The sequence below is a fragment of the Apaloderma vittatum genome, unplaced genomic scaffold (assembly GCF_000703405.1).
Source record: "Apaloderma vittatum isolate BGI_N311 unplaced genomic scaffold, ASM70340v1 scaffold16749, whole genome shotgun sequence".
NCBI lineage: Eukaryota > Metazoa > Chordata > Aves > Trogoniformes > Trogonidae > Apaloderma > Apaloderma vittatum.
In genome coordinates this window covers 1-25,800 of record NW_009733698.1, presented here as the reverse complement: position 1 = coordinate 25,800, position 25,800 = coordinate 1, and the positions used below count along the sequence as shown (strand labels likewise).

Sequence of the window (25,800 nt, the reverse complement as noted above, 5' to 3'; positions counted from 1 at the left end):
GCTCACCACCATCTCCCACACCACTAGCAGAATAAACAAGCAAACTATCTTTAAAATACAAAACTCAATATCACTGCAGCAATAAAAAACCTCAAAACCCACGAGGTAGTCCAAAGACATGTAAGAGTCCTGAAAAACACAACCTGACAGACAAAACCGTCCAACGGCAGTTTGTCTGACGTATTCTCTGTTGATACCACGTTTACCATGAGCCCGGCTTTTGAATAGTTCCTTGTGTAGACACAAGTTTGGGAAGAGGAAATCTCTGTTGAATGCCTAAATGCGTAGCACAGTAAAAACTACCACCACAACTAAGAAGCAATACTAAGTCTTAAAAATGAATACTTCCCTTTTCTCTAGCATCACATGCAATGCTCACTGAAAAAGTTAAGATGTTGGGGAAGGAAGAAACCAAAGAACAAGCCATACTGAGGGGCACACAAAACAGAAGACTACTCAAATTTCAAAATTCAGAACTTCAATTCTGCAAAGCTGAACCCTGCTCTCAAATTAAAGATGGCTTTTATGGTGAAGACAGACATATGCTTTCTCTCACATACATGATTAAGTTTTATATTAGATCCTAGACTGGTGCAGCACCCTCAAATACTCAGTTTAACTGTACTAATTTCAAGGGCTGCTGTAGTTTTATTTTGTGTAACTATGGATACGAGGAACTTGTTCTACACAGTCTGCAAAGAAGAATGGACATTAACAAGTTTCCTGAAAATAAAGTTCACAACAAAAATTTTAGGTAAAGTGATAGAAATTCTGTGAAAGATAGCAATGTCCCACACTCAAATTTCAGGTATTCATTTAATCTTCTTTGATCTAGATGCTGCAGAACTCTTACAGTTCATGCACTTTTCTCCCTGCCAACAATCCGTGCTGCCAACAACTATCAAAGCTATCTTTCATTCATCTGTCTAGCACAGGGAGTTCAGAATAATTAAACTGAAACTACATTTAAAAAAGGAGGAAAATTAACTTCTCTGCACAGGGTTGTATAAATAGCTGGAAATAAGTGGGGTTTCTTCCCGCCTAACCCCCCTTCTGCAAATAACTGCAGTGTACCAATATGCCAGACTTTTAAAACATAGCTCAGACTTTTGAATTATTATAATAGCTTTTTTCTTATACAAGAAAAACTGTATTGTATATAGACTCACTATTTGGCTTTAGCGAATTCAACGTGTTAAAGACAGGTTCTCCTTAATGTATATAAGTGCAAACTTATGCTTTTCTTTTTCAAATAAACTGAGTAATTCAGCCTCTCACTTGAGATGACAAAACAAATCCTGTCTTCTACTATCAAACAAGTCAGCTGGTACTGCACCTTTTATTCTTCTTCTACAAACTCAAGTATTTTCTTGCTTTTAAGATTGTAACCTAAAAAAAAAGTATCCTTGAAAACACAATCCCAATCTTTGAAATTTCTTTTCAGATGAACCCAAAACCACCCAATATTGCCAGTATCCTGAAGTACATTTTTGCATAACATCTTCTGGTTACAAAAGTCACCTTTCTAGCCCAAACCTACTAAATAAAGTTTTAAATATATAGTGCCAATTTTTATATTTACAATATATTCTGAAGGCAAATATAAATCTTTTAAGTTGTGCTTGTAAATACATACTGCAGTTACTAAATCTACTTCTACCTGGAAAACTACGTGCTCCCTTCTAGACGCACCACTGATCAACTTAATCGCTCCCCAATAGGTCCTGATGTTAAGATTCGCAGCCGCCCACCATTCTATCTCCTCTTTCATCAAGCAGTTAAAGTGGAAGCTACAAAACATTTAAGGACACTTCAGTATTTAAGTTTTCCTCGTGGTCCTTGTGTTTTAATCAGATGTTGCACCTGGTACTTTAACAGTGAGATTCCTTCTGGTATTGGTGACGTGACGTTGTTGAGCCAGGAAGGAGCGTCCAGGACCATCCTTGCAGGCACCGCCACTGCCAACCAGTCTTGCTTCCATACCGAGCTTCTGAAGAGTGAGGCTCTGAAAATAAGTTAAACAATGTTTACGCTATAGCAAAAACAGAAGAAGAAAAAAAACCTGGCTATCTTCCAGACACAAAGCTGGTGCTTACAGGAAAAGAAATTCTCTGTGTGTGCCAAGTGTTTCTCATATAGCCTCTTGCTGCCATAAAACGTATGAACCAAGGCTGAGGAGTATGGGAATCGTTCCCAACCATCAAGAATGTGTTAATTTCAGCTTATCGTAAAGTCATTACTTCATTAAATAAGTAATTTAATTTTGCTTTCTTATTTTGATTTCCCATTCCAGTCTGTCTTTATGAAACTCTATTTAAACGTGCTTCAAATGAAGATGAACAACTTTCTCCAGTTAGATAGAACCTATCTAGCACGAAACATTCCAACAACCTCTGTGACACTGCTGCAGGACGAGAAGATGGCTCCATCTTTATCTTGTAAAACCCGTGCTAAAGGCACTGAACGTCTAAAGCAGGAGTCTGGAAGCCTTTCGAAGCACGGCCTCCCTTTGTCTCGAGCCCAAAAACTTCAACAGATGCTGTTGAACATTCAGTAATTTTGCCTGCTAAATCCACACAGAAGCCTGTGGCAGCAAATAGTGCATTACTAACACGGAAGCCACTGCCTTCGCCAAATTTTAAGTCCCCTGTTCCAAAGCACAGAAGACAAGAGGAAAACATAAAATAATTTTAAAAAACAATTGATTGTTACAATATTACTAATGAGAAAAAAGGCAATGTAAGATTTAACTGTAACATTAGCAAAATTTTTACAATTTCTGAGATGCCAGCAAATGAATTTTAGCCCACCTTGTTATACCAAGCAGTTACAATTAGCTTTTCCTCATAATCTCGTAGCTTAGCAAGTTTGTATTCAGCCTGCAAGGAGACAATAGACAAGACAATCTCAATTAATACACAAAAAATAATCTGCATAAACTTACTGCAGTCCACCAAGCAAAATAAACACTTGCAGCAGAAATGCTGAAATATGCAAAATAACCAGAAGACTTAGAAGCGTAAATAAAGATATTTCCATAAATGACTAAGACAGAAGCTGTAGACTACTTTAAGAGGAGGCTAAACTCTATCCAAGTCGCAGTTCAACTTAAAAACATACTTTGAGGGTATGTGGGGGTGGAAATGCATGAAAGGCTATGGTGTATCATAAAGCCTATAAATAACCTGGCGACTTTTTCACCTGAAAGTCGAAAACAAGAATGTACCACTACAGGCTGAATATTCTTATGTTACTGAATCACTCCTATAGAATATACTCGCCTAGTGCTCTGAGGCCACAGCATTTATAAAGCCAGACCTTTCAGCCTACTAATTCATGCTGGAAGAATTTTGTATTTGCTCAGGTAACTATTCTATCTAGTCCCACCAATATTGCTATAAAGCTGAATGTGGCATTTCCCTTTTTTTTTTTTTTTTTTGGTATTCAGACTACTGTCAACAATTTTTGCATATTTCAGCCAAGCAGATTTCACTGAATTAACAGGTTTTACTCTCAAGAACTCCAGAAAATGAAACCACTGATATCAGGGGTCTAGTAAATTAAAGTAAGTCACTGGTCAAATATCTAGTCCCTCATAAAAAGTTACATTACTGCTGAAAAAGGCCAGACTCCATAGCTCTGTACAAGTTACCTTAACATAGCAAAACGATTAGTCTTATGAAGTGTTTCACTCATAGCTTTTCAGACAGTTTGGAAAGACCCCAAATTAGTGCTTCAGTTTCGTACACTGAAAAACACTGTTGAAAAGTAAACTGCTCTGTCAGAATTATACTAGGATACAAAGTTAAGTCAAACTAAAAATCTCCATGTTTGATGGTCTGTGCAGTTTCAAACCGAATGCAGCACTGAAGGGTACTGGATCATTAGGAAACAGTAATCTGAGTGTCCAATATCTGAGAGAGCAGAACTTATTAGAAGTTATTCTTAAATATATATATTATTAGATACATGTAAATTTTTACCTCTAGCATTTCAATTTTTTTTTCTTTCTCCGTTATCTGTTTTCTGAGCGACATGATTTCTGCCGATGCTGGATTTAGCTTGGGGTCTAAGGTTTTTATCACCTGTACAGGACAACACAAGAGCAACACAAGTCAGGTCTGATGCTCAACAGTTCTGTACCTCATTTGCTCACAGCAGAAAGATGAAAACAGAGCAAGCACTAGTCAGGCAATTATGATGAAAACTAGATCGTTAAACTGTACAACAGAAGATATCAAAGGGTATAAAGGAATCATTTACGCATCTCATGGTTCAGCATAAACCCAATTCCCTCATGGCTGACTGCTGACTACAGCTGAGTATTGTGACTAAAAATGCAACATAAAGCTACCAATTTTAACTTGCAGATGGTGGAAGGCAACACACACAAACTCAAATCAATCTAACAATTTATGAGGCAGGAAGGTATATATTCAGAAATACGCTACTCACGTTTCTTGCTTTCTCAAGGTACATTTTATATCTTTCTTCCATTGCTTTCATATCCTCATCCTTTTTGCGTAAAGCTGCTTCCAGTTCTCCAATCTTCTGGGCTATTTATAGAAATTATCAACACAGAGATACAAAAGAAAAATTGACATGGTACTTTCAAGGCTTCTGTGTCCTCTTGATTTAATCACTCTCAAAATAAACTTTCTATCTACTACACAGTGTCCTAAGTTCTTATTTTTGTTTCAGTTGTACCATAAGGTCCCACCTGACCCTGAATTCTAATTCTGCAGAGTATTATTCAACAAAACAAAGCCTTGTGAACCTCTCCCTGCCCACCACTGGGTCAAAAAGAAAAAAAACCCCAATCTCCCTCCCAAAACCCTCAAAGCCCCACCCCCTCAAAAAAAACCCCAGAAGCCCCAGCCTCTCCCTGCCTCTGCTTCAGGTTTGAAGCCAAACTGTAGTAGAAAGACTTACCCAGACAAGTATCCCATGGCCCAGTGGCTATGGGAATTACTTCAGAAGAAACATAAGTGTCTCCTTAAAGAAAACCAAACCAAAACAAAAGATAAAATTACTTACGGTTCTGACTAACATCAGGCTGGAGCTCTGCAAGATCGGCCTCTTTCTTCTGTAATTCATCATGAACTTCATTCAACTTTTCCCTACGAATGAAAGGTTAGGCAAAGGATTAAGCTCACAAATAAGTGAATGCACAGTTAAAGGAGCTGAAAGCCAAAACTTGAGAGTAGAAGTGTTTAAACAACTATTTTAAACTCTGGCAACTCCTTTGCAGGTGCTACATTAGCAGTAACTACATTAGCTGAAAGGATGGAAGCATTTCAGAAGAATAAATTATGGTTTGAATCCAGTAAGTGTAATGGATTCAGCTGCCTGTTGTAGAATCCAAATAGTTAAAATGCTACTAGTATTACATAGATGTATTGTGATCGGAGAAAACTACAATGCTAATACTTAATTCACTACATGCACCATTCTCAAATCAGTGGCATCAAAAACCAAGACATCCTTGCAAAGCCTTAGGCAGTTTCTGTGCCACAACAGTCAAATTATTTAGCACAAATAACCTATTGTGGATGCATGCGTCTTACTTACATGTGTGCTGCTAATTTCTGCTTCAAGTTGCTAGACTGTGAAAAGAAAAAAGTTATATTTCAGAAGTTCATACCATGCAACGTTAAAGTGCTCTTACAATCAGCCAAGAATACTTACCAGGCCTAAATCAAGCCAAATACATCTTAATAAAATTGCATTTTTTCATGCATTTTTGCAACTGCATTAATACTTTTTTGCATTGCACCAGTATCAATTCCAACATTTTTTCTCTAATGCTACCCTTCTCACTATACCAGCATTTAATGATAAGAGATTTTTAAAAATAAAGTAGAAGGTAGAAGAGTTACAGCTTCTTAAAGAAAGTGGGGGGAAGGAATTACATAGAACACGAGCTTTTCAATCGGAATGCAGTTGGCATGAGGGTCTCATGGATTCTCACATGGTAGAGACTAAACTCACCCACTCTGAACACAGAAGAGCCAAGTGTGTGTTACCTAAACTGAGGGAGTTGTTACCAGGCAGGAGAGTTTTTAGAGTACATTGTACAGCCTCAGTTGTTTAAAATCTATGCTTTTAAGGTCTTTTGAAAACCTTGTGTGTGTTTGGTTTGGGTGGTGGGAAGGGGGAAGAGCTGGGGGACACAAAGGGGCTTCAGAGGTGCATACTCTTAGTACTGCATAAATCAGTGCATTTCAGAGTAACTATCTTGTAAAAAAAACAAAACGAACCCCACAAAAAAGCTCCAAACCTGGATCCTGCCTTAATAGTTACAAGCAATAAACACTGAAAAAGAAGGGCATCTAAACAAAGGACTTGATGTTACACTGAGGGATTTTAAACAAAACTGGTGAGATGTCTTCAAGGTCAAGAAGCCAGAACTTTCACTTACTCCTTCAGTCTTGGATCCCTGCTCCTGTAAAGTTTTTTGTAGATCTTCAATCTGCTGCTGCAACTCCCCAATGCGCTCTTCATTTAGCCTTTTGGGAAGAAGAAACGGTTATTACCTACTTAAACAGATCACAACAGACAATTAGATTTTTCTGTTTAATGTCTGGATGACCATTTTTCAGAGGGTTTTATCCATCAGGACTTAACTTTAGGGGGCCGGTTAGCTCAGTGGTTTGAACGCGGTGCTGACAACAACTTGTTACAAAGAAAATGTTGTCAAATGCTTTTAGTTTAACTTCTGCTGAAACAAATACAGTTTTAATAAACATTTTATAGTGAAAAACACAGAATAATTTTAAGTCTTCTTAAAATTTAACTACCCCAAGTTCTCATATCCTAGTGAACTTCTTTCAGCATTAACTGATATATTCAGACCACAACACAGTGCTACAACACAGTTAGTCTGAAGTTCTAAAACCAGAGCATATATCTATTCTTGGCCTACCAAGAATTATTCAGAGCGAAGAAGAGCATCCTTTAAGCAACACTTTTATCAGAGCATGTTACACACAGATCTATCACATTGTTCAAGATCACATTTTAGCTCCTTGCTTGCTTCATAATCCTTTGTTAACAATTACATTGGTGAAAGAAAAAGGGTAGCCGGCTTCCTGCACAGTGCTATGCTACCAATGCAAGCCAGAGGGCCACTCTGGAGTTCCAGAAATCACTTTTTGCAATGTTTTAAGATGCTGCGTTACCCATCACCTTTTCTCAGTTTCTAGTTCGTTCACTGTCCGATGCTTCTGCTCCAGCTGTTCTTGGAGCTCCGTAATACGTTCATTTTCTGATCCTTCCTGCTGTAATAGAAGCATCTTATTTTCATGCTGCAGTCGAATAAACATTTCTCTGAATGAAGAACAACAAAAGAGTCACTGTTACTTATGAAAAAGGTGACTAAGAGTAGGAGGTAATATTCCTGCTCGCTCCCTCAACCTTCAAGTGAGCAAATCAAGTTCTGTTAAAGGATATATTTAGGATAACAATGCAAATTTTTATTTAAAGGAACTTACGTTTTTCAAACATCACAATAATTTTCTAAGAGATATGAACAAAGTTTTAAATTAAGTCACTCTAAATCCAGATTTTATTCTGCCTTTATATTTCACTCTGCCAGACTTCAAGAGCAGCATTAGGCAGCCTTTAGCTGTTCTGTCGTAGTTGCTGGGTACTATTATTTATTCTGTCTGCCAGAGGCAAGACACAAGTTGTTTCACTACCTTAAGAACATGTTTCAAGCCCAACTTCTGTAAAAGCAAATGAGATTGTTCTACATAAGGAAGGCAAAGTAATTATAGTATGGAGAAATAATTATTAATAGCCACATGGGAGTACAGACAAGTATTAGAGAGGAAAAGCAAGAAGTGGGATAGAGAGACATCTTGTCAAAAACCAATACTGACCTTTCACTGAGACGATGATTCCCCACCCACTGAAGTCCCAAAACAACCTCAACATCTTGACTTACCTATATTCCACTGGCAGAATTTCAGCAGCAAGATTCTCATGGCTTTTAATACGAGATGCACCTGAAATTGCAGGGAAGTTTACTTTAGCAAATTGAAACAAGACACCAATACACATCAAAAAGCCTCAGAAGACAAAGCAATACCGGTTTGACTCAGGTGATCCTGTTGCATCTGCGAATACCGGAGCTCTTCATTTGTCTCTTTTAACGCATCACACTGTACTATCAGTCTCTAAGAAGATATATTTGAGGGAGAATTTAGTCATGCTGCAATACTTTAAGACCAAATAACATTAACCAGGAATAGTAGTAAACCTCACACATTTTAAGACACATTTTATGTCTCATGTGTAGACACAGGCACATGAGGTGCTAAACTTGATTTTTAATGGTAGCACTGCTTCTGGGAAGGTTTTCCTCAAGCAGAGCATTTGAGAGATTTATTAAGTGTTTAGATAAACTCTTGTTCAAGACTCACCTCTTTTTCTTTGATTAAAGCTTCATGTTTTTCTTCAAGTCGCTTCATTTCAAATGCTAGCTTATCAGCTCTTTTTGATTCTTCAGACAGTTTGTTATGAAGCTCCTGGACCTTTTAATAACAAAAACAAAACAAAACAAAAAAAACCTCAAAAAACAAAATCTCTATTTGGTGCATGAATGTTGCAAGATGCTCCCTTTAAAAGCTATGTTACAACACTCATTCCTGCCTAGTTCAATCAAAATAAACTGCTGGTCCTCCAAGCTTGGGGAAAGGCAAGATGGGATGGGGGCCTGTGTGTTCGAGGTTTTGTTGTTGTTATTTTTTGTTTGATTTGGTTTGTCTTTTAGAAACATTTAACTCCTGCATCTCTTACTTACCGATGAAATAAGTGAAACTGAAATAAAACTTTTACAGCTTAAAATAAATTTCCATGAAGAAAATTAAGAATATTACATAAAAGCTCAACAGAATATTACATAAAAGCTCAACAGCCTCTCCCAGGCATACAAATTACCTCAGTCTAAGGGCCTGCAAACCACAGACCATGAATCAGTTCAGAAGAAGATTACGGTTAAGCTTGCTAGTTTAATAAACAGGGAAGAACACAACAGGGGTAGCAGAGGATGAAGGAGTTTCCATGAATAAGAAATTCTAAGGGGACAATACGAGTTAAGCCCCCGGGCTGTTAAATTAAGTTGTTCAGTTTAGCTGAAATGTAATTAATAACCTTATTAAGGTAAGATGACTGCCTGAGAAAAAAGTAACATCTTGCTTATAGATGCAGCCTTACCTGTCTTTTGTAGGTTTCTAGCTGGGCACGTGCTGCATTGGCTTTCTTCAGCTCATCCTCCAGACTGACTGTGTTGTGCATGTACATCATGTTAGTTTCCTGCAGAGATTTGACTTGTCTGCGGAAGTCATTCAGATCCTGTAGCTTTTTGCGATACACTTCAACTGTTGATTCCAGCTTACTCGCCTTGTCTGCAGTAGACCTTAACAGGAATTAGAAGAAAGAGTATGTTTCTTCAAAAGAGTAAAAACCAAACAAATTCTGCTTTCACGCATATTCAAACTATTTTCAAAGAGAGATGCAATGTGCGTAGCAGCAGAGTTAAATCTTAACTGCTTCATTTTAAAATGCATAATCAATGCAAAGACTGCTTATAAAATCTGAAATCACCACAGGGTTTAAGTGGGAACAAGACTGACAGTTTTATGCCAGAAGTACAACCACGGGTTAGTATGTCAAATACCACTAGGGAATTCTCTAGGGTGCAATGTAAATGCACCACAACACCCTGTGCTAGAAAGTCAGCTTTAAGGAGTTGTAGTTGGTAAGGAAAACCACACAGATGTTTTCATTGTGGGGTTACACATAATTAGAATCTAAGTCATTAGCAGTTATGACTAAGAATTTACCAGCTGATCATTAAAAAAATCTATATGATAAACAAATATTTGGGTCATAAATATACAAATTCATTTTAGTATCTGTGCTGTAGTATCTGCCATCTCATAATACTAGAAGTTAGTACAAGAAAATTATGGAAGAAAATCTATAGTTTTGTTTCTGATGTTATTTAAGAACCACTATAAGTTAAACACCTGCAATCACTTTTCTTTCCACGTTTTATTCATGCTATTTTATGAATGGCAGACTTGCTTTTGAAATATCATTTGCTTTGGGTATTTCTTGGGTGGTCTGGTATTTAATTCAGTTTAGACAAGATGGAATGTTACAATTAAATTCTCATCAAGCTTATTGCATATTTCATCTTCATTTTGTTTATTACATTGCTAACCTAAAACTAGCCTAGAATGCTGACATCAAAAGTTATGTTGAAGTTCTAGCTGCATATGTGCCTTTCTCCATCAGAAAAGGCAGCCTCTTGCCAACACAAATGTCCCCTTGATAAGAAGGCACACACATCCCCATAAAAATGTCTTCATTCTTGAAGAACTTCACCTTCTATCCCACAAAGAATTATTTTTGTGTTCATTTTCTGCTTCACAGAAAAAAAAAATCCTTGTTGCTATTCTTATGCAAACAATTGAGGACATGCCTGAAAGTTTGCACTCCATCTCTGCTTTATGAAAGGCTCTCTTTGCAGCATTTATTTTAGATCTCGTTCAGATAAAAAAAAAAAAAAAAAAATCTATCTGCAGAAGTTAATGCCTTAGAAAAAATCTTGACCAAAGCCAAAGCTTTGTATATAACACTAAATCATCCTGATGTGTGTGTGCAGACCTCCCTCTGTTACATACCTAAGAATATCATTTTCATCTTTTAAGGCTCTAGATTCTTCTGCCAAAGATGTAAGTTCATTGTTTCTATGTTGCAGTTCAATCAATTGTTTTTCTAGGTCTTCACAATGGACACGATAATCATCTTTTGCGGCTTCAAGCCTATCAGATCGAAACCAGGAACTCTGTTAAGAACTCATCGTTAAAACACATTTTTCATTTAGTGCTAGAACTACTAAAAGTAAGACAAAGGAAACCTATTAATTTAAATAGCCAGAAAAGTGCTACCATGAACATGGAACATTCTACCGTTTATCTGTTAAATCATAATGGATTGTACACTAAAGATTTGTTTTGTTTATGCACAAATCACTTTAGCACTTATTTTCCGCTTTCCATCACCTTTGTTGAAGTGTCAGTTAGCTACAACATAGCAATTTGAAAGCAATATTTTCTACAACAACTAACAGTTGTTTTTTCTTTTTAGAGGTAAGCACTGTCTTTAAAGTACATTTATACAGTACTAGAAAGGTTTTGTAGCACAGGAAATTGAGATGGAAAATCTTGAAAGAGTAACAGAAATTCTCAGGATATATTTGACATGACAAGCAAGGGATTTCTGAGAGAAATCATTTCATACCTGAAGTTTTCTTCTTGCAGTTGTTCCAGCTGCAGCTGTGCATGAAAATACTTTTTTGCAACCATAGTATTTGGATCATCAAGAGAGTCGTCTAATTGCTCTAGCCTGTCATTCATGATCTCATTTTCTGACATCAGGCTGTTTTTTTCATCCTGGAGGGCTGCCACCTAGGTCAGATAAAACAGCATCAACATTGTAAGACCCATCAAACTGGAAAGAACTTAAGCAAGACAGCAGTATGTCACCAAATTAGTTTATGAAGCAAGTTGAGCGTTATAGAAATTTTAGAATAGAATTTACAGAGCATACTTGAGCATATGGATGCTTTAGTGTATGACAGTTACGAAGCACTAAAAGAAAAATCCCTCTAAAAAAAAAAAAAGACCAATTTCTGTAACTGAAACCATGGTAAAGGCAGACAATGTGATATGGAGAGAAACCGGTACTTTCATTAAAAAGGATACCATGGACACTGCACAAAAAAACCCCTCCGTATTGCGTAAAGGTACTCTCCATCTTGCTTGTACTGCACAATAAAAAGCAGGATGGCACCGGCTAGCACACTAACACAGTACTGCCGTGCGCTCAGCAGTGAATGGTTGCGCAAGAAGCGGTTTCAGGCGCCATAAGCTTGTAAGCACACAAGTAAAAGAAAAAACCTAGACGGCTTCATAAAGAGCATGCAGTTTTTGCAACGACCACACAAGTTTGATATTGAAAGTGTTCACGGCTTAAGCAAATGAGAATACATCACTCCGTTGAAACAGTAAGTATATTAACAGCCATAAAATGGGGAAGGATTAAGAGGATAGAACCTTTAAAGTTTTTCTAGTGAAAGCTGTTGTGTTAATTTTAACATCCTGTCAAACATAAGAGCATGTAGCATGTGTTAGTTAACTCGCATTTAAACAGGGACAACACGCTTTTTGGGTTACGTTTTCCTGAATCATAAAGAAAACCTACCTTTCTTATACTCTTGGAAAATATCAAGGAAGACTGAGACCTTACAAGTGAATTTATTAAGAATTAGTTTAAATGAGAAGTGTCAGTCAATATAACGGCTTCAAATAAATAAAATAAAAAACAAACAACACATCATGGTGACATTATTAGACTGAATATCAGATATAACCTAGACTATACAATACTAAGAAACTTTTTACGATAAAAGGTTATCAGTCAAAGAGATGTAAGAAACAAAACAGTAATGAATCTACCACTTCATTAGGTGCCACCTTTCAAGGCTCACTCCTTTTTACACTACACACATGCACACAAGATACTTGTGAGCAGAGAGCACACCTGAGCCTTGCTCAGCGGAACGCTTCCTGTTCAAGGTTCAGTCGCTCCTTAAACACACACAACATCTGCACTTTTAGAATGATGTTAAATGAACACCCAACTCAGGCTTAAAAAGAAATCTCAAAACTATCACATAGCTCCGAGCAAGTTTTTCATCTTTTCTCAGCTCCTTTCAGATAGCTTTCTCCTTTCTATCACTTCAACCAAAGATTAGTTGTGTCAAATTCAACACAAATTATGAAGTGATATTTTGAAACCACACCACAGTAGTAAAGAGCTGCGGTGTCACTAACTCAAGTGTTTGTACTCAGCAGTACCTTTCCCTCACACAGCTTTGATGCCTTCACCTGGCCCATGCTATCTTATAAAGCAACTGCTTTTGTGCAGCCTATCATTAATTAATAGAGAAATGTGTAAGAAACAGGAGAAAGCCTGTTTAGGGAGACATACGAAGTCTCCTAATGGAAGCAGAAAGCACAAGTAAACTGTTATCCCAGCAGCTCTAGAAGTGAGACCTTCTGAACAGCGAACATGCTTTTTGAAGTTTAACAACCATAACCTGCGAGCTCAGCTGTCAAATCAATCCTCTCGCCCATTTAAAAGCAATCATTTTGTCCTGCAGCTTCTGCTCACAAGTACATTAGTAAAATGCTCTGCTTTCACTAGGAAGCCTTCTTACTGCCTCAAGGAAAAAGAAATTGAAATATCAATTCCATTCTAACAATGGAGTGGCAATGGGGAAAGGCAATTAACTATGAACTACTTTTTTATACTTTATATAGGCATTCTACTTTTGCAGTTGTCATTGTCTGTAAGAAACATAAAACTGGCCTCTGGGTTTGTGTTGTGTTTTTTTTTATTTTCAGAGGTTCATACAGCCAGTATAGCACTCGGGCTCCTGTAAGAAGATGCCATCCAAAATGTTTTCTTTGTACAGAACCAAATTTGAGACAAACTGCCTTGCCAGATAAACCTGTTTCTATTCTCAGAGTGTCGTGCCACAGAGTAATGACAAAACTTAAGGCTAACAAATGGAACTGGTTTATTTTTCTTTAAAAAGTTATTGAAATGCAAGTTCTTTCTTACTGTAATGAAGTCCTCTCCTTTTTCTAAAGAGTGACTTGAGTAGCTTCTATATTCATTAAAAACAAAAAGTAGGTCTATGATGAGCGTGACTGGAAAACATCAAGCAAGGATCTATTCGCTTCCATTATTTTTATTTCCTAAAGTATCCTTCCTGTTGCAATTGTGTACAAGAAAAAGCGAGTAAATTTTAGATACTATAAAAATTATAGATAAAATTTCATTTTTTCCATCAACTCCTACTGAAAATAGCACCATTTTCCTATGGTAAGATCTAATGACTGATTATTATGCGAACTGGATCTTTTTGGACACAGTTCAAAAGAACAGTAGCACTGATTAAAAATGAAATGGGCAAATTTTAAAGCCATGATAACGTTGTTTTGATGCTACCTGCTACTAAGGAAAAACATAACGCTAGCAGGCCAAACAACCTTTTGAGCTAACAGCTGGCACCTGCAGGACTCTCAGCTTACTCTTCCATTAGAAAACTATTTTCAGTAATTGCCTTTTGCTTTCCCCTCCCAAACAGCTAAGGATTCTCACAGAAGCTTAAATAAATTCAAAATTCACTTTGCCCTTCAGAATTTCTGCATCTTAATAGCAGCGCAACTACATATGAAAGAAATAGGCAACTTGCTCTTTCTTACCTGTAAATCTAGCTCTTGACATCTTAGTGCCAACTCTTCTTTTTCTGCTAGGGCTTCCTGAAGATCTTCCAAAGCTTTTTTAAGCTTTTAAAAATATCAGATAGTCAGTCATTCTGGCCCATGCCCAAAGTAGTCACAGTTCTAGCTTCCAAAATGTCTCAATCACTTATACCAACTGTTTAAAAAGGATGCTAGGTGCACACACTGACACAGAAACCTATATATACACTGCTAGATCAGATTCTCCATTCATTTCACCCACATCTTAAATTCTACCACATGTAATAAGTAAATTACTGAAACCCAGAATAACACCCAGATTCAACACAACTTCTCTGACACATCAGTATGTCACTCTGCCCCCTTGTGAACCAGTTATGGTTTAATCATGAAAATTGTGGAAAACAGACCATGCAGTTTGTGTGGCCAGAAGACAAAACAGTGCAACTTATTGTTGAGGTTATTTTTTTTTAACTTTTAGAACTGGAGAGGAAGGGCAGTCCTCCTCTGCATTTAAGGGATGGCAAGTTACCAACTTATTGTTCAGGTTTGAACTACAACAGCAACAAATATTGGCAGTTACCTGCTGTTCTATTTCACTTGATGCATCACTTGTGGAAGGACCTGTTATTTCCTTGCTCATGAGCTACAGAAAAAGGCCACAGGAAAAGAAAGTTAAATTAGACATTAAATATCCGTAAATTCACTATTTAGTGAGTACTAATCATATTTTCCAACACGTCCTTGTATCCCTTCAACATATCAAAACAGATTAATAATAATAAAAACCCCTCAAACTCATGGTTTATAAAAAACCCCTCAAAAATCTAGAATAAGATGACTTTTTTTCCCCCTCTCCCTCCCCAAATTAACCAAGTTAGCAGTAACACCTTAGTGGATGTATTTGTGATCTTATGAAGTTATTGCTACCCCCTAGTCAAGCTAAAATAGAGTGAACCAGAAGACAGGATAGCACTCAATTTAATAGTTATCATACTTCTTTGAGTCACATTTATTGCCACCAAGCAAACAATGGAACATTAACACAGCTCTCATTGATCTCCAGTAAGGATGTACTCAGTATGCTTGTCAACAATTAAAGGGCTCTACTTCTTATTCGGGAATTACAATATTACCTCTAGATCTTCTCCAGAAAGGAAGTTTGCTTAGTCAGAATACAACAAACAAGGTTTACGGATTTACTTCTCCCAACAGGACACTTAAAGATTTAAAGACTACACAGTCAATTTAAAAATCTATGTTTTAAAGCCTAGTACTAACTCCACCATTACCTTGATGAGGGTGCAATTACACACCACGTTTTCTTCAAAGTCAGCATTTAGTTTTTGCCTCCCTTCACACTCTGCTTCACAGTCCTGAAGCTCTCAGATGCAAGTGACTATAGAGCTAAACTGTGAGCTGGATCACTAAGATAATCCAGCTAAAACCAAACTAAGATAGCAAGGGGAGAACACCAAGACAAGAATAGAAGAGATGCAGCTGGAAGTTTGTAAGTCAGATGCTGGAACAGTCTGTCAAAACATTGCAGCCTCACAAGCAGTTCTGACCAGCTTAACTTTGGGTCCAAGGCTACAGCACCGGGACAGAAATTTCAGAGCCTGACTCCAGTACAACTGGTTGCTGGCAACTAGACACATTACTTGCATTAAACAGAAAATCTTAAGTATTTGTTGTCTTCACAGGTTGTATATTTGGGCATATGAGACTAAAATCAAAACCCTTTGGCTGGGGTCTGGGGCCTTTTGGTCCTGATCCTCCCAGATAATTTAGAAAAGTACTTATGCTCTTCCCTGACATTTGCTTGGATGAACAAATTCACAAAAATCAACAAACAGGCATCTGAACTTCTCAACTGACAGCATTATGCTATGAATTATTACTTACCTCTTGAATGGCAGTCATGACAACATGTTGAACAGATTCTTCAAGGGTCATGATATTTTGTATGTGTTCTGTGAAAAAGAATTTGTAGTGACTCAGGACAATGTTCATCTTAATGACTCAAGTAATGTGACACATGGTTTGCAGAAAGATCCAGAAGAAACTGTACTCTGCAAAGCTTCTTCAAAACAGGTAGAACTCCTAATACAGAGCACTACCATTAACCAACAACGTTATTGTCCAATAACACGGCAGATAAGCATTAAGAGATTATAATCTCTTAAGTGAATGCTTTTATACTATGCATATATTTTGTAGATTTTAAGACATCTGTATTTACATGGTTCTTTTTTCATACATATATCTATGTATGCATATATATAAGCTTTTCCAAACAGTCACAAACTTGCAAATGAGTTAAATAAAACCTCATGAAAAAAAGTAATTGCTAGCACCTTCATTGCCACCACAGCCTGATGGCTTCTTCCCTCCCAAATGCTCTTGGATGTGGTCATTGCAAACTACTCCAGAGCCACTCCTATGCTCCTAGCAGAATCGCGCTGAGGATTCTTTGGCCATCAGTCTTGAGCATTAGCTCTGGTAGGGGGAGAGAAAACTCAGCCAATTCAGACTAGAGCCTCTGCAGAAAACCAAAAGGCGGTTTCGAATACAAATTTTGATTTAGTTTGCTTGATTTGCATTGGAATAGTGCGGTTTATGTATCGGTACATATTTTGACAAGTGTGAGTAACCCACACAAACTTCAGACAATTTTTTTAGACCTATCCTGAGAAAAGTGTGTGTTTTATTCACATAAGTTTCCCCACAGATTTTACCGCTTTTATGTAAACTCCAGTTTGAAAATAGGCTTTTTGCTACACAAGAAAGGTCTCTAGATGTCTTCCACCTTAACAATCACCTGAGGTAGTCTGCTGTTTGTTGAACAGATTAAGGCAGTACATACCTTGTTTCCTTTCACAGTTGACTGCACAACCTAAAATAAGCTGCAGAAGCCTGCCCAGTTCAGTGGGATCAGAGCCCTCAGATATCCGGTTTAAGTCTGGAATAAGCTCTTCTGAAATCTGCTGACCTAAGAACTGAAAAACAAAACAAAAAAACAAAGAGAGAAAGTAGACTTCCACTTTTGTACAACATGAAAATCTGATATCATATAAGAAATCTGGACTCAGTAAGCCATCTAGAGAAAATGGTCTATTGAAGTTTGTTACCGTATAACTTACTGAAAGATTTAAAACATTAAATGTGGAGATACTCCCTAAAAATATTGGCTTATGAGAAAGCACATAGATAGCAGTTATCAGATTAGGAAAGCTGAAGATCTAGGTAAAACAGATAGTCTTAACTCGTTTGTCACAGGGCTTCGTACACGAAGCTCAGGTGTCATGCACTGTGCCTGTCTTGCCCCAGCAAAGACTATTCCAAACATCTGTGTGATGGGATCAGTGTGGATGTGCGTTTAGAAGGGGCACTCAATCCACCGTCAGCCAACAACCTGTACTAGACTTAGCACTTAATTTTTTTTCTCCAAATAGGCCTAAATTTAATCTGGACAGCATTAAAAAAATATATGCAAAACATCCAACTATCATTTAGTACAATTAAGTTATGCACTTTATAAGAGTTCTATGAAATTGTTCTGGCAACCCCCCAAGTTTTGAAAGCCTAGTATCTGGGAGTTTACCTAACAGACCCCTGACACAAGAAACAGTAGCCAGTTAACAGTTCCCGGGCTAGACCTCAAATATGAGAGAATTAATTTCTTCTACCCACATAATTAAAAAAAGCATTAAAAATGCTTCCAAATTCAGTTGCTCCCTAATCCTTCAAAAAGCTCCTTGTAAGCCTAAAGAAGTTCTACTTCTGGGCTTGCCAGAGAGCCTCACTACTGGCAATACTGAAGGGTTTGGCACTCAGAATCGCAGCAACACCCAGGTGAGACCAAGAAGCCTAAGATGATTTGGCAAGTTTTTCTATACCATACCCATGACATAAGTGTCATCAAGCTCCAGACAAACTCCAGCATTTTTATGGTTTTTTTTAAACTCAAGATACAGCACCCTTTTATGGCTATTGTACTTTGTACTCACCCTGTGTGAGAGAACAAATTATATTCCTCGCTATGTCCAGGAGAATTCATAACTTATCTCCCAGATTCCATGAGTATCACAAAACTTAAGACTAGGGTTCCCAAATTTGTTCTACTGTGTACAAAACAAAACTTCACTAGACATGGGCAAATGTGAATGCACATACAAAAGTCAACAGGATTCTGCAGCTCAGTCCTTATGGCATTCACCTGGGCAACGACAGAGACATGTTTCCAGATTATACTTCAAGAGACTTATCTAAAACACACCTGCTAAAATTATTCCTATATTCACTCAGATCTCCCACTTAACCAGATAATCATCATAAACTTTCTGCCAAAAACGTCCTTAAGACAAACTACTTTGCCAAGAAAAAACAAAAAAACCCAAAAAAGCTACGCAAAGGAGGACCATAATCATAACATTTAACGGTAAGAACAACAAAAAAAATTGCCTTTCCATACCTCGTGATAGTAGTCCATAATTCCTTGCAGTATCTTCTTCAGATTACTGGACTGATTTTTTGTACATGAAAGATAAGGTTACAAGCTTTTATTAAAATGCTCGATTTTGCAGAAATTAAATAATAATTTGTAATAAAAGTTTTTACATAGCAGATCTAGAATAGGATCCTATAATGATAGCAGAAGAGAAATATCACAACAGAAAATCCCCATGTAACAACTATCCACAGACAGTTCAAGTTCACTTACAATAACCTTAAAAAGCCTGAGCTTAATTCTGTAGTTTCTGGGCTGCTAGATATTCTCAATATAGACACGGTATCTGACCCCACAAAACTTCACTAACTTCAGTTTTGAATACCTTTATTCTCCAGTTGTCACCGACATCATCTTTAATGCGATTTAGCCAAGATGCATCAAACCAAGCGACATCTCTGAAACAAAATTAAACGATTACACATCAGTAAGCATAGTCTTAAATAAATAAGACACCAGATTCCCAGGATTGACTAGTGTTGAATGAGGCATGAACTCCCAGAGAGTTATACCTATGTCACAGGAAATTTCCTGTCTGCTGACTGCATTAAGACACCACATTCCAGGGCAGGAAGAATTTCCATACATGCCTGAGCTAGCTAGAGCTAGGAATGCGCAGATATAAAGGCCTTTCTCACATCGCATTTTTATATCTCAGAGTGATCATAATGATGTAAAGGAGCATCCTCTTTTGACGACTGCTGACATCATTTGGTACCTACTCTTGCACATGTGGATCTTCTATCTGCTACTGTCAAAGGCACTTATTAAGAAAAAAAAAAAGCCACAACATTTTAAACTACCGTAATTTATTATTTTTTGGTAGGTCTTTGGTTCCTCTGGGCAGAAGTGAATGCACTTTGCCAGCATAAATAAGGATGAGTTGCTGACGGAGGTGTTTACACACACTGAGCTGCCAAGCTGTACAACAACAACATCTCTAACAATATCTTAACTTTTACAACACATTGTTTATTCACTGCTCTCAAAGCACCTGATAAAAGACAATTATTATCCCTATCGCTTACCAATCAACTTGGTTGTAAAGAAGTTTGCCCAAAGCTTGTACTGCAAACACAGGGGAAAAGACCCTCGGCAAATCTTCACTAAGCAATCCTAAATCAATTTTTGTCAAGTCCCAGGAAAAGGGCAAACTCTGTCCTTACAGAGCACATTTAAAATCTTTTCAAACAGCCAGGAGGGAGTTCTAGGTTTGGGTAGGCGTTTTTGTTTTGTTGTGTTTTGGGGGTGGTAGTGTTTAAGTTCTTAGTAATCAAAGATATCATTTGAGCAGGACATGGTAATTCAGACTATTATCTGGGCCAACAACAGAATTGCAGTGATGACGTGCAGCATGATACTCTTTTACTGAAAGAGATGTGTTACAACTCTCTGAAGTAACTGCAAATTTCAAAACCAGTGTGTCACTCAACCCAGTGCCGTTTGCCATCACACCAATAAAAAAAAGACTGATTTTGCTTTTGATTAGCAGCCATTGAAGTTTCACAATTCTTTTTTTCCACACAAATAGTAACTTATTTAAATTCCAGCACTTAAATCTAAATCAACTGAGCAATCCCAAGAGGAAGAGAGGGAAGACACACCTTTTAAACTTCTAGTTGCTCGTTCCTAAGAGGAACATACTGCCTGGAGCATGGATATCCATGAAAATAGTGTTGATAGAAAAAATGAAAATGATCATATCATTCTTGCCCAATTACCCATAAGTATAAATTTAATATCACAGTATTAGAATATCTCACATTATTATTCAAATATTGTATCACCCCCAAAACAACAAAGGCATATTTTATCTTCTGCTATATATTGTCCACTGTAAGTTTCTGTCTACAGACAATTATGCATGTCAAACACTTAAGCTCAAGAAATTAAATACCTCTTCTTTGAAATTAAGTTATCAACTTACATTTGGTGAAGCACCTGCGCCATGGCAACCCCATTAGTCAAGTCCTGAACATCTCTGCAAGGTGCAGCAGTATTGAATGTCTGCAACTAAAACAGGGGAAAACATTGGTTTCTCACTCAGTAGACAGAAGGACAGGAAATTAGTTACCATTTTTCTTTTCCTCTTTAAGGCACAAGCATTTAGCAAGATGTCGTTCTACTCAAGACAGCTGAAATTCTTTTTGAACTATGCAGGGGTTTTTTTAAGCTTAAGAAGTTAGTACTATCATGCTTTGCTTTTTCATGCTAGCTCTTCTATTGTAAATTAGACTCTGGAATACTAACTTGGGAAACTAAAGTCATATTTATCCATCCCTCAAATTATGTTGCTGACTTCTGGAGACAACTACCTAAACAAAAAAATAGCATCAGAACAAGGGGTGAAAGTTGGGGGGGGAGGGATTAAAAAAATGGCATGAATACCTTCAATATGTGTACATCCTTACAGAGCACTGCCACAAACACTCAGCAGACAGCTCTATAAGAACCCCATCATCAACCTGATGCATAATACTAGTTTATTACACACCCATAAGGCAGCAGAAGAGCTGCCCTGCTAATTTCTGCCTGTAATTCTGACTGCTTCATGTACAAAGCCTTAAAACACTGAAAACTTCAGATCATCCCACAGATTGTTACTGCAAACTCTGCAAAATATTCCATCAGGCACCAGGAATTTGTTCCTTGGAGAAACCCTGGAGCACAGGCAGTACATTTCTATTTAATAGCCCTCAGCACATTTTTATTCCATGAACTTGCCTGAGGTATTTTTTGCAGCCACAAACTCAGCATCCAGACATACTGCAGGTTAACCACTCTTGTCAGAGTTTGATACTCGCCCCATGCCCCCTGCTTCTCCTATGGATGGAGAACAGATCCTTCCCCAGACGCCTTCTCCAGGAGCTTAAGTCCATATTGACCTCTGTGGTACCCATCTCTCCTCCCACCATGTCCTTCCCAGCACCAGCAGTCCTCATCTATTCAGTCAATTCTCATATGGAAACGCTTCCACACTTCCCACAAGGGCTGACATTTTTTCTCCTCACTTTATGGTTTGGGAGCATTTAAGATCTGTAGGACAGGATTATCTCAGTGTTAAAACTCTTTCTCTGCTTTGGCTACTGTGTATTTTTTTTTAAACTACACCTAAGCTTATATCGAATATTTTGACAAAATTAACTATTATAATTGCTATATTTTATTCCCAAAAAAACAACCAACTCAGTACTATTCTAGGTAAGAGAGCTGTTTCCACACACTTCAGTTCACTATATAGTTCCTCAGGAAAATAAGAGCTTGTCAGCAATTCTTTTAAGTTTAGCCTTCTTTATGATGATGAGTAAAATAGAAAGGAGAAAGTTTTCTGTTAATGTAATTAAAAGATATGTATGTGGAAGAGAATAGAAACAAGAACAGATCCTTATAATTCTGTCCACTGTGAAAACTGACTTCTTAAACTTACTACCTTTACAATATCATTAATTACCTGTCTGTCTGTGGAAGGGCTTTCCCAAACCCTCTGTGAAACATAAGCTTCTTCAGAAGTCACTGGCGAATGACCTTGTCAAGTGTGTCTGGGAAATGGAGCTACTTGGACCAGAGTGGTAGAAAGGCAGTTTCCAGCTGTGAGAATTTAAGGCAACTGTCGTCCAGTCCATGTTTATAGAGAGCAGCCATATACTCTAAATATTTGTTTGCTTGCTTCAACAAAAGTCTAAACAAGCCAAGAGGAGAAAAATGTGCAGAGCAAGGTTTTGGTTTGTTTGTTTTTCAATTTGATTTTCAATTTAAAAAGTATTTTTTAAAAACCTGTATTACAGCATGTGAGAAGGCATTAGTAATCCCTGGGAGGTTACATAAAAGATTAAGCAGAACAACACAAAGCGAAGCAGCTGTGATTGACAGCACTGGTTTCTAAAACTATAGCAGCCTTAATGCCAATGCAAGACTAGGCACGCAAGCTTACGAGTTAAGACTGAGCATGCCAGAATTCAGAATTTGAAGGCATGCTGTTGTGATGGTGTCCTTCGGATATACTCGCCTTGTAAATCAAAGAAATTGCTAAGTACAGGTACCACCACTTCACTCAAGCCCATTAAAGAAGGTAAACAAAGCCTTATAAAACCCTGAGACGTGCAACCCTCCTTTATGTATGCCAGCATCTCCGAGAATAGAAACAGCTAATTAAAATTAAGTAAAAAAGCAGGGCTGAGAGTCTTAGTTTCTCCATGTATTTAAAAGTTACATAAGCACCTAGAAATAATATGAGTAGAAGTATTAATTATGAGTTCTCCAAACCCCATGCCAGCCCAATCATTTCCTCAAAACATGTTTTTATCGTACTTGCAAAACCAATGAAAGTAGTAGGCATGGGGAAGAGGTTGGTAGAAGCAGCCATAGACTTCAGAACTGCAGCAGTACTCTTTTTAAACAAAATCTGATTAGTTTTACTAATTATAGCTTCAAGGACACACTGCTACTCATGCTGAAAAATGTTTCATGAACCTAAGTTAAATGCATCCCACCAACTTGCTGCCACAAGAGAACTGAGTATCTTTCTGTCAAACACACAAATATCATGCTCACTACATACACCTGTAAATTTAATCTTCTAGCATGTACTACCACTGAATGTCTTTTCTCTGGACCTGCTGAAGGCTCCACCAGTCCAAATTCGGGAAAGTATGTCTTCAACTTCACCCACATAATGTGGCATTGAGGCTCTCCATTTCCTAGAACAGCCTAGGTTGGAAGGGACCTGAGAGATCATCTAGTCCAACCTCCCTGTCGTGGGCAGGGACACCTCTCAACTACACCTGGTTGCTCAAGGCCTCATCCAACCTGGCCTTGAACACCTCAAGGGAGGGGACAGCCACAGCTTCTCTGGACAATTTATTCCAGAGTCTTGCCACCCTCATACTTGCCCTCACACTGAAGAATTTTTTCCTAAGACCCTATCTAAATCTAGTCTTCTTTAACTTAAAACCATTTCCCCTTGTCCTGTCAGTGGACACTCTTGTAAAAAGTCCCTCCTGAGCCTTCCTGTGGGTTCATACCCACATTATACACACGAGGGACAGAAATTTCATAGATTTAAGTCAAAGACATTTTCAATTAGTAGTAAACACTCCCATTGTTAATCTCAGACAGAGTTAACATGACCAGTTCTGCCAGTGCCAAACAGGGGTATTTCTATTGTGGAGAAAGCTGAAAAGATGCTACTGTATATCTAGTCTCTAATTTGGAGACAAAGACAGCAGCAGCATCAGAGCAGTACAGTAGGGAAGGACATTGGCCTTTTTCTCCACTACAGTAAAGAAAATGCCTTTCGTAACAGCACCTACACAGAGAAGGTTCTACTGCATCACTGCACCTATTGCTGCTGCTGCTGCTCTTACTACTCCACTCCTACGCAGAGACAGAAAATACTAAGGTTTACTTCACATCAAGCTTGTCTTTCTGACTTAGAAAATTACTTCTGCAACAGTCTTGCAAGTTCAATCTTAACAGATATTACTTAACTCGATTTGCCTTGGAAACTCGTGTACTCTGGGTTGCAGAAACAATAGACAACATTTTTTTTACTCGAATTTTCTCCTTTTTGAGACATTGCATGTTTCCTAATACAGATTTTGCTAAAATAAAAAAAAAATATGGCAGCAGAACATGGAAAAATCACAAGCATCTCTTTGCTATATTAATGAGTAAATAAACTGAGAAACCTTTATAATCACAGAGAATTACAGAACCCACTTCTCTTCAGATATATAGCACTTCATTCTACCCTTCCCCATTTCATTTTTTTCTATTACCCAAATTGAAGTCCAAGTTGAAAGGACATCTAAAACATATCTTAGTGTTAACAACCAGCCTCTACAAAGTCTTAAACTAGGTCTGAAAAACAGGGTGATAAACCTACAAACATGCATCTGCTGAGTATTGTACAGAAAATCTGAACACACAGAGTTCAATGTTCATTTACAGTAACGATGCTACACAAAGGCCCTTCAGTTCAAGGGTACTTAAAAGTTCCATTAGCATGCCCTTTAAGAGTCACAATGTAATTCCAGTTATGCACTGTGAATATATTAAAAACGAGAATTAGGCTTAACATATTTTATGCAGGAATTGTAAAAATTATAAAATTGCTCAGCACTGCTGACAGGATTCTAAGACAGAGTTCAGGAATTAATTGATTTAATTTGGAATTGAATCATGATGGAGTTGTTCTTACCTGACTACCAAGAGGAAAATACAAAGTTAAAGAGTCCAAAAGGGAGAAACAAAAATATGCCTAAATTAAATAACAAAAGATACTCAACTCCAGCGAGGTAAGCATAATACAATTGAAATTCTAAAGACCTACAAAACATTGGAAGGACACAAGGTCACTAGGAGAACTGCATCTGCAAGACACACCCTTCTTTCTCTTATTTACACTTCATATAGGCAAAACACCTGCTACTTCTCGAGAAGCCCTTCACACCACGTAACTGTGGCCTTCCCTGCCAAGATTTCCCATTAAAGTTCTATTTATTAGAGCTCACCCTCACCAAAAATATTGCACCTGTGAGACTAGAATTACAGACAAGGAAGCAGAAGAAACCTGGAAAGAAGAAGGGATAAAACGAAAGGAAGCTTGACTGATGAACTGAACAAACACAACTGGACTCAGTGATGTTAAAGGTCTTTTCCAGCCCAAATAATTCCCTGATTCTAAACACATGCTGCTGGCACGGGCAACACCAGACATCCCAGTGTGCTGTGCCTGACTGCCTAATGCTTTAACCAACTCCAAGCTGGTATGAAATGCTTTGAGGTTTCAAATTAATTGCATACATTTATTATTATTGTTTATTAGTGAGCCGCTTCCAAGCTGAGGCCACTGCGGGAGAACCACTACTTGGGCCTACAGGATATTCAAACAACCTGATCTCCACGTCAGGGGTGTGGGCAAGAACACTTCGCCGGGTGCAA

General features: G+C 37.7%; 1 protein-coding gene across 1 annotated transcript; it reads right to left on the bottom strand.

Moving 5' to 3' along the window:
- Positions 1-1,163: 1,163 nt before the first annotated feature.
- Positions 1,164-20,865, bottom strand: HOOK1 (hook microtubule-tethering protein 1). Its single transcript, XM_009876019.1, has 21 exons — positions 20,786-20,865; positions 19,184-19,256; positions 18,823-18,873; positions 17,215-17,347; positions 16,254-16,321; positions 14,932-14,994; positions 14,349-14,432; positions 11,314-11,480; positions 10,695-10,835; positions 9,220-9,421; positions 8,427-8,537; positions 8,093-8,180; positions 7,949-8,009; positions 7,189-7,329; positions 6,422-6,509; positions 5,572-5,606; positions 5,038-5,120; positions 4,456-4,556; positions 3,984-4,085; positions 2,811-2,879; positions 1,164-2,005 (listed from the first exon to the last, which is right to left on the bottom strand). The coding sequence occupies exons 1-21, from the start codon at positions 20,806-20,808 to the stop codon at positions 1,847-1,849; spliced, it is 2,043 nt and encodes a 680-aa protein (XP_009874321.1). The 5' UTR covers positions 20,809-20,865; the 3' UTR covers positions 1,164-1,846.
- Positions 20,866-25,800: the final 4,935 nt, after the last annotated feature.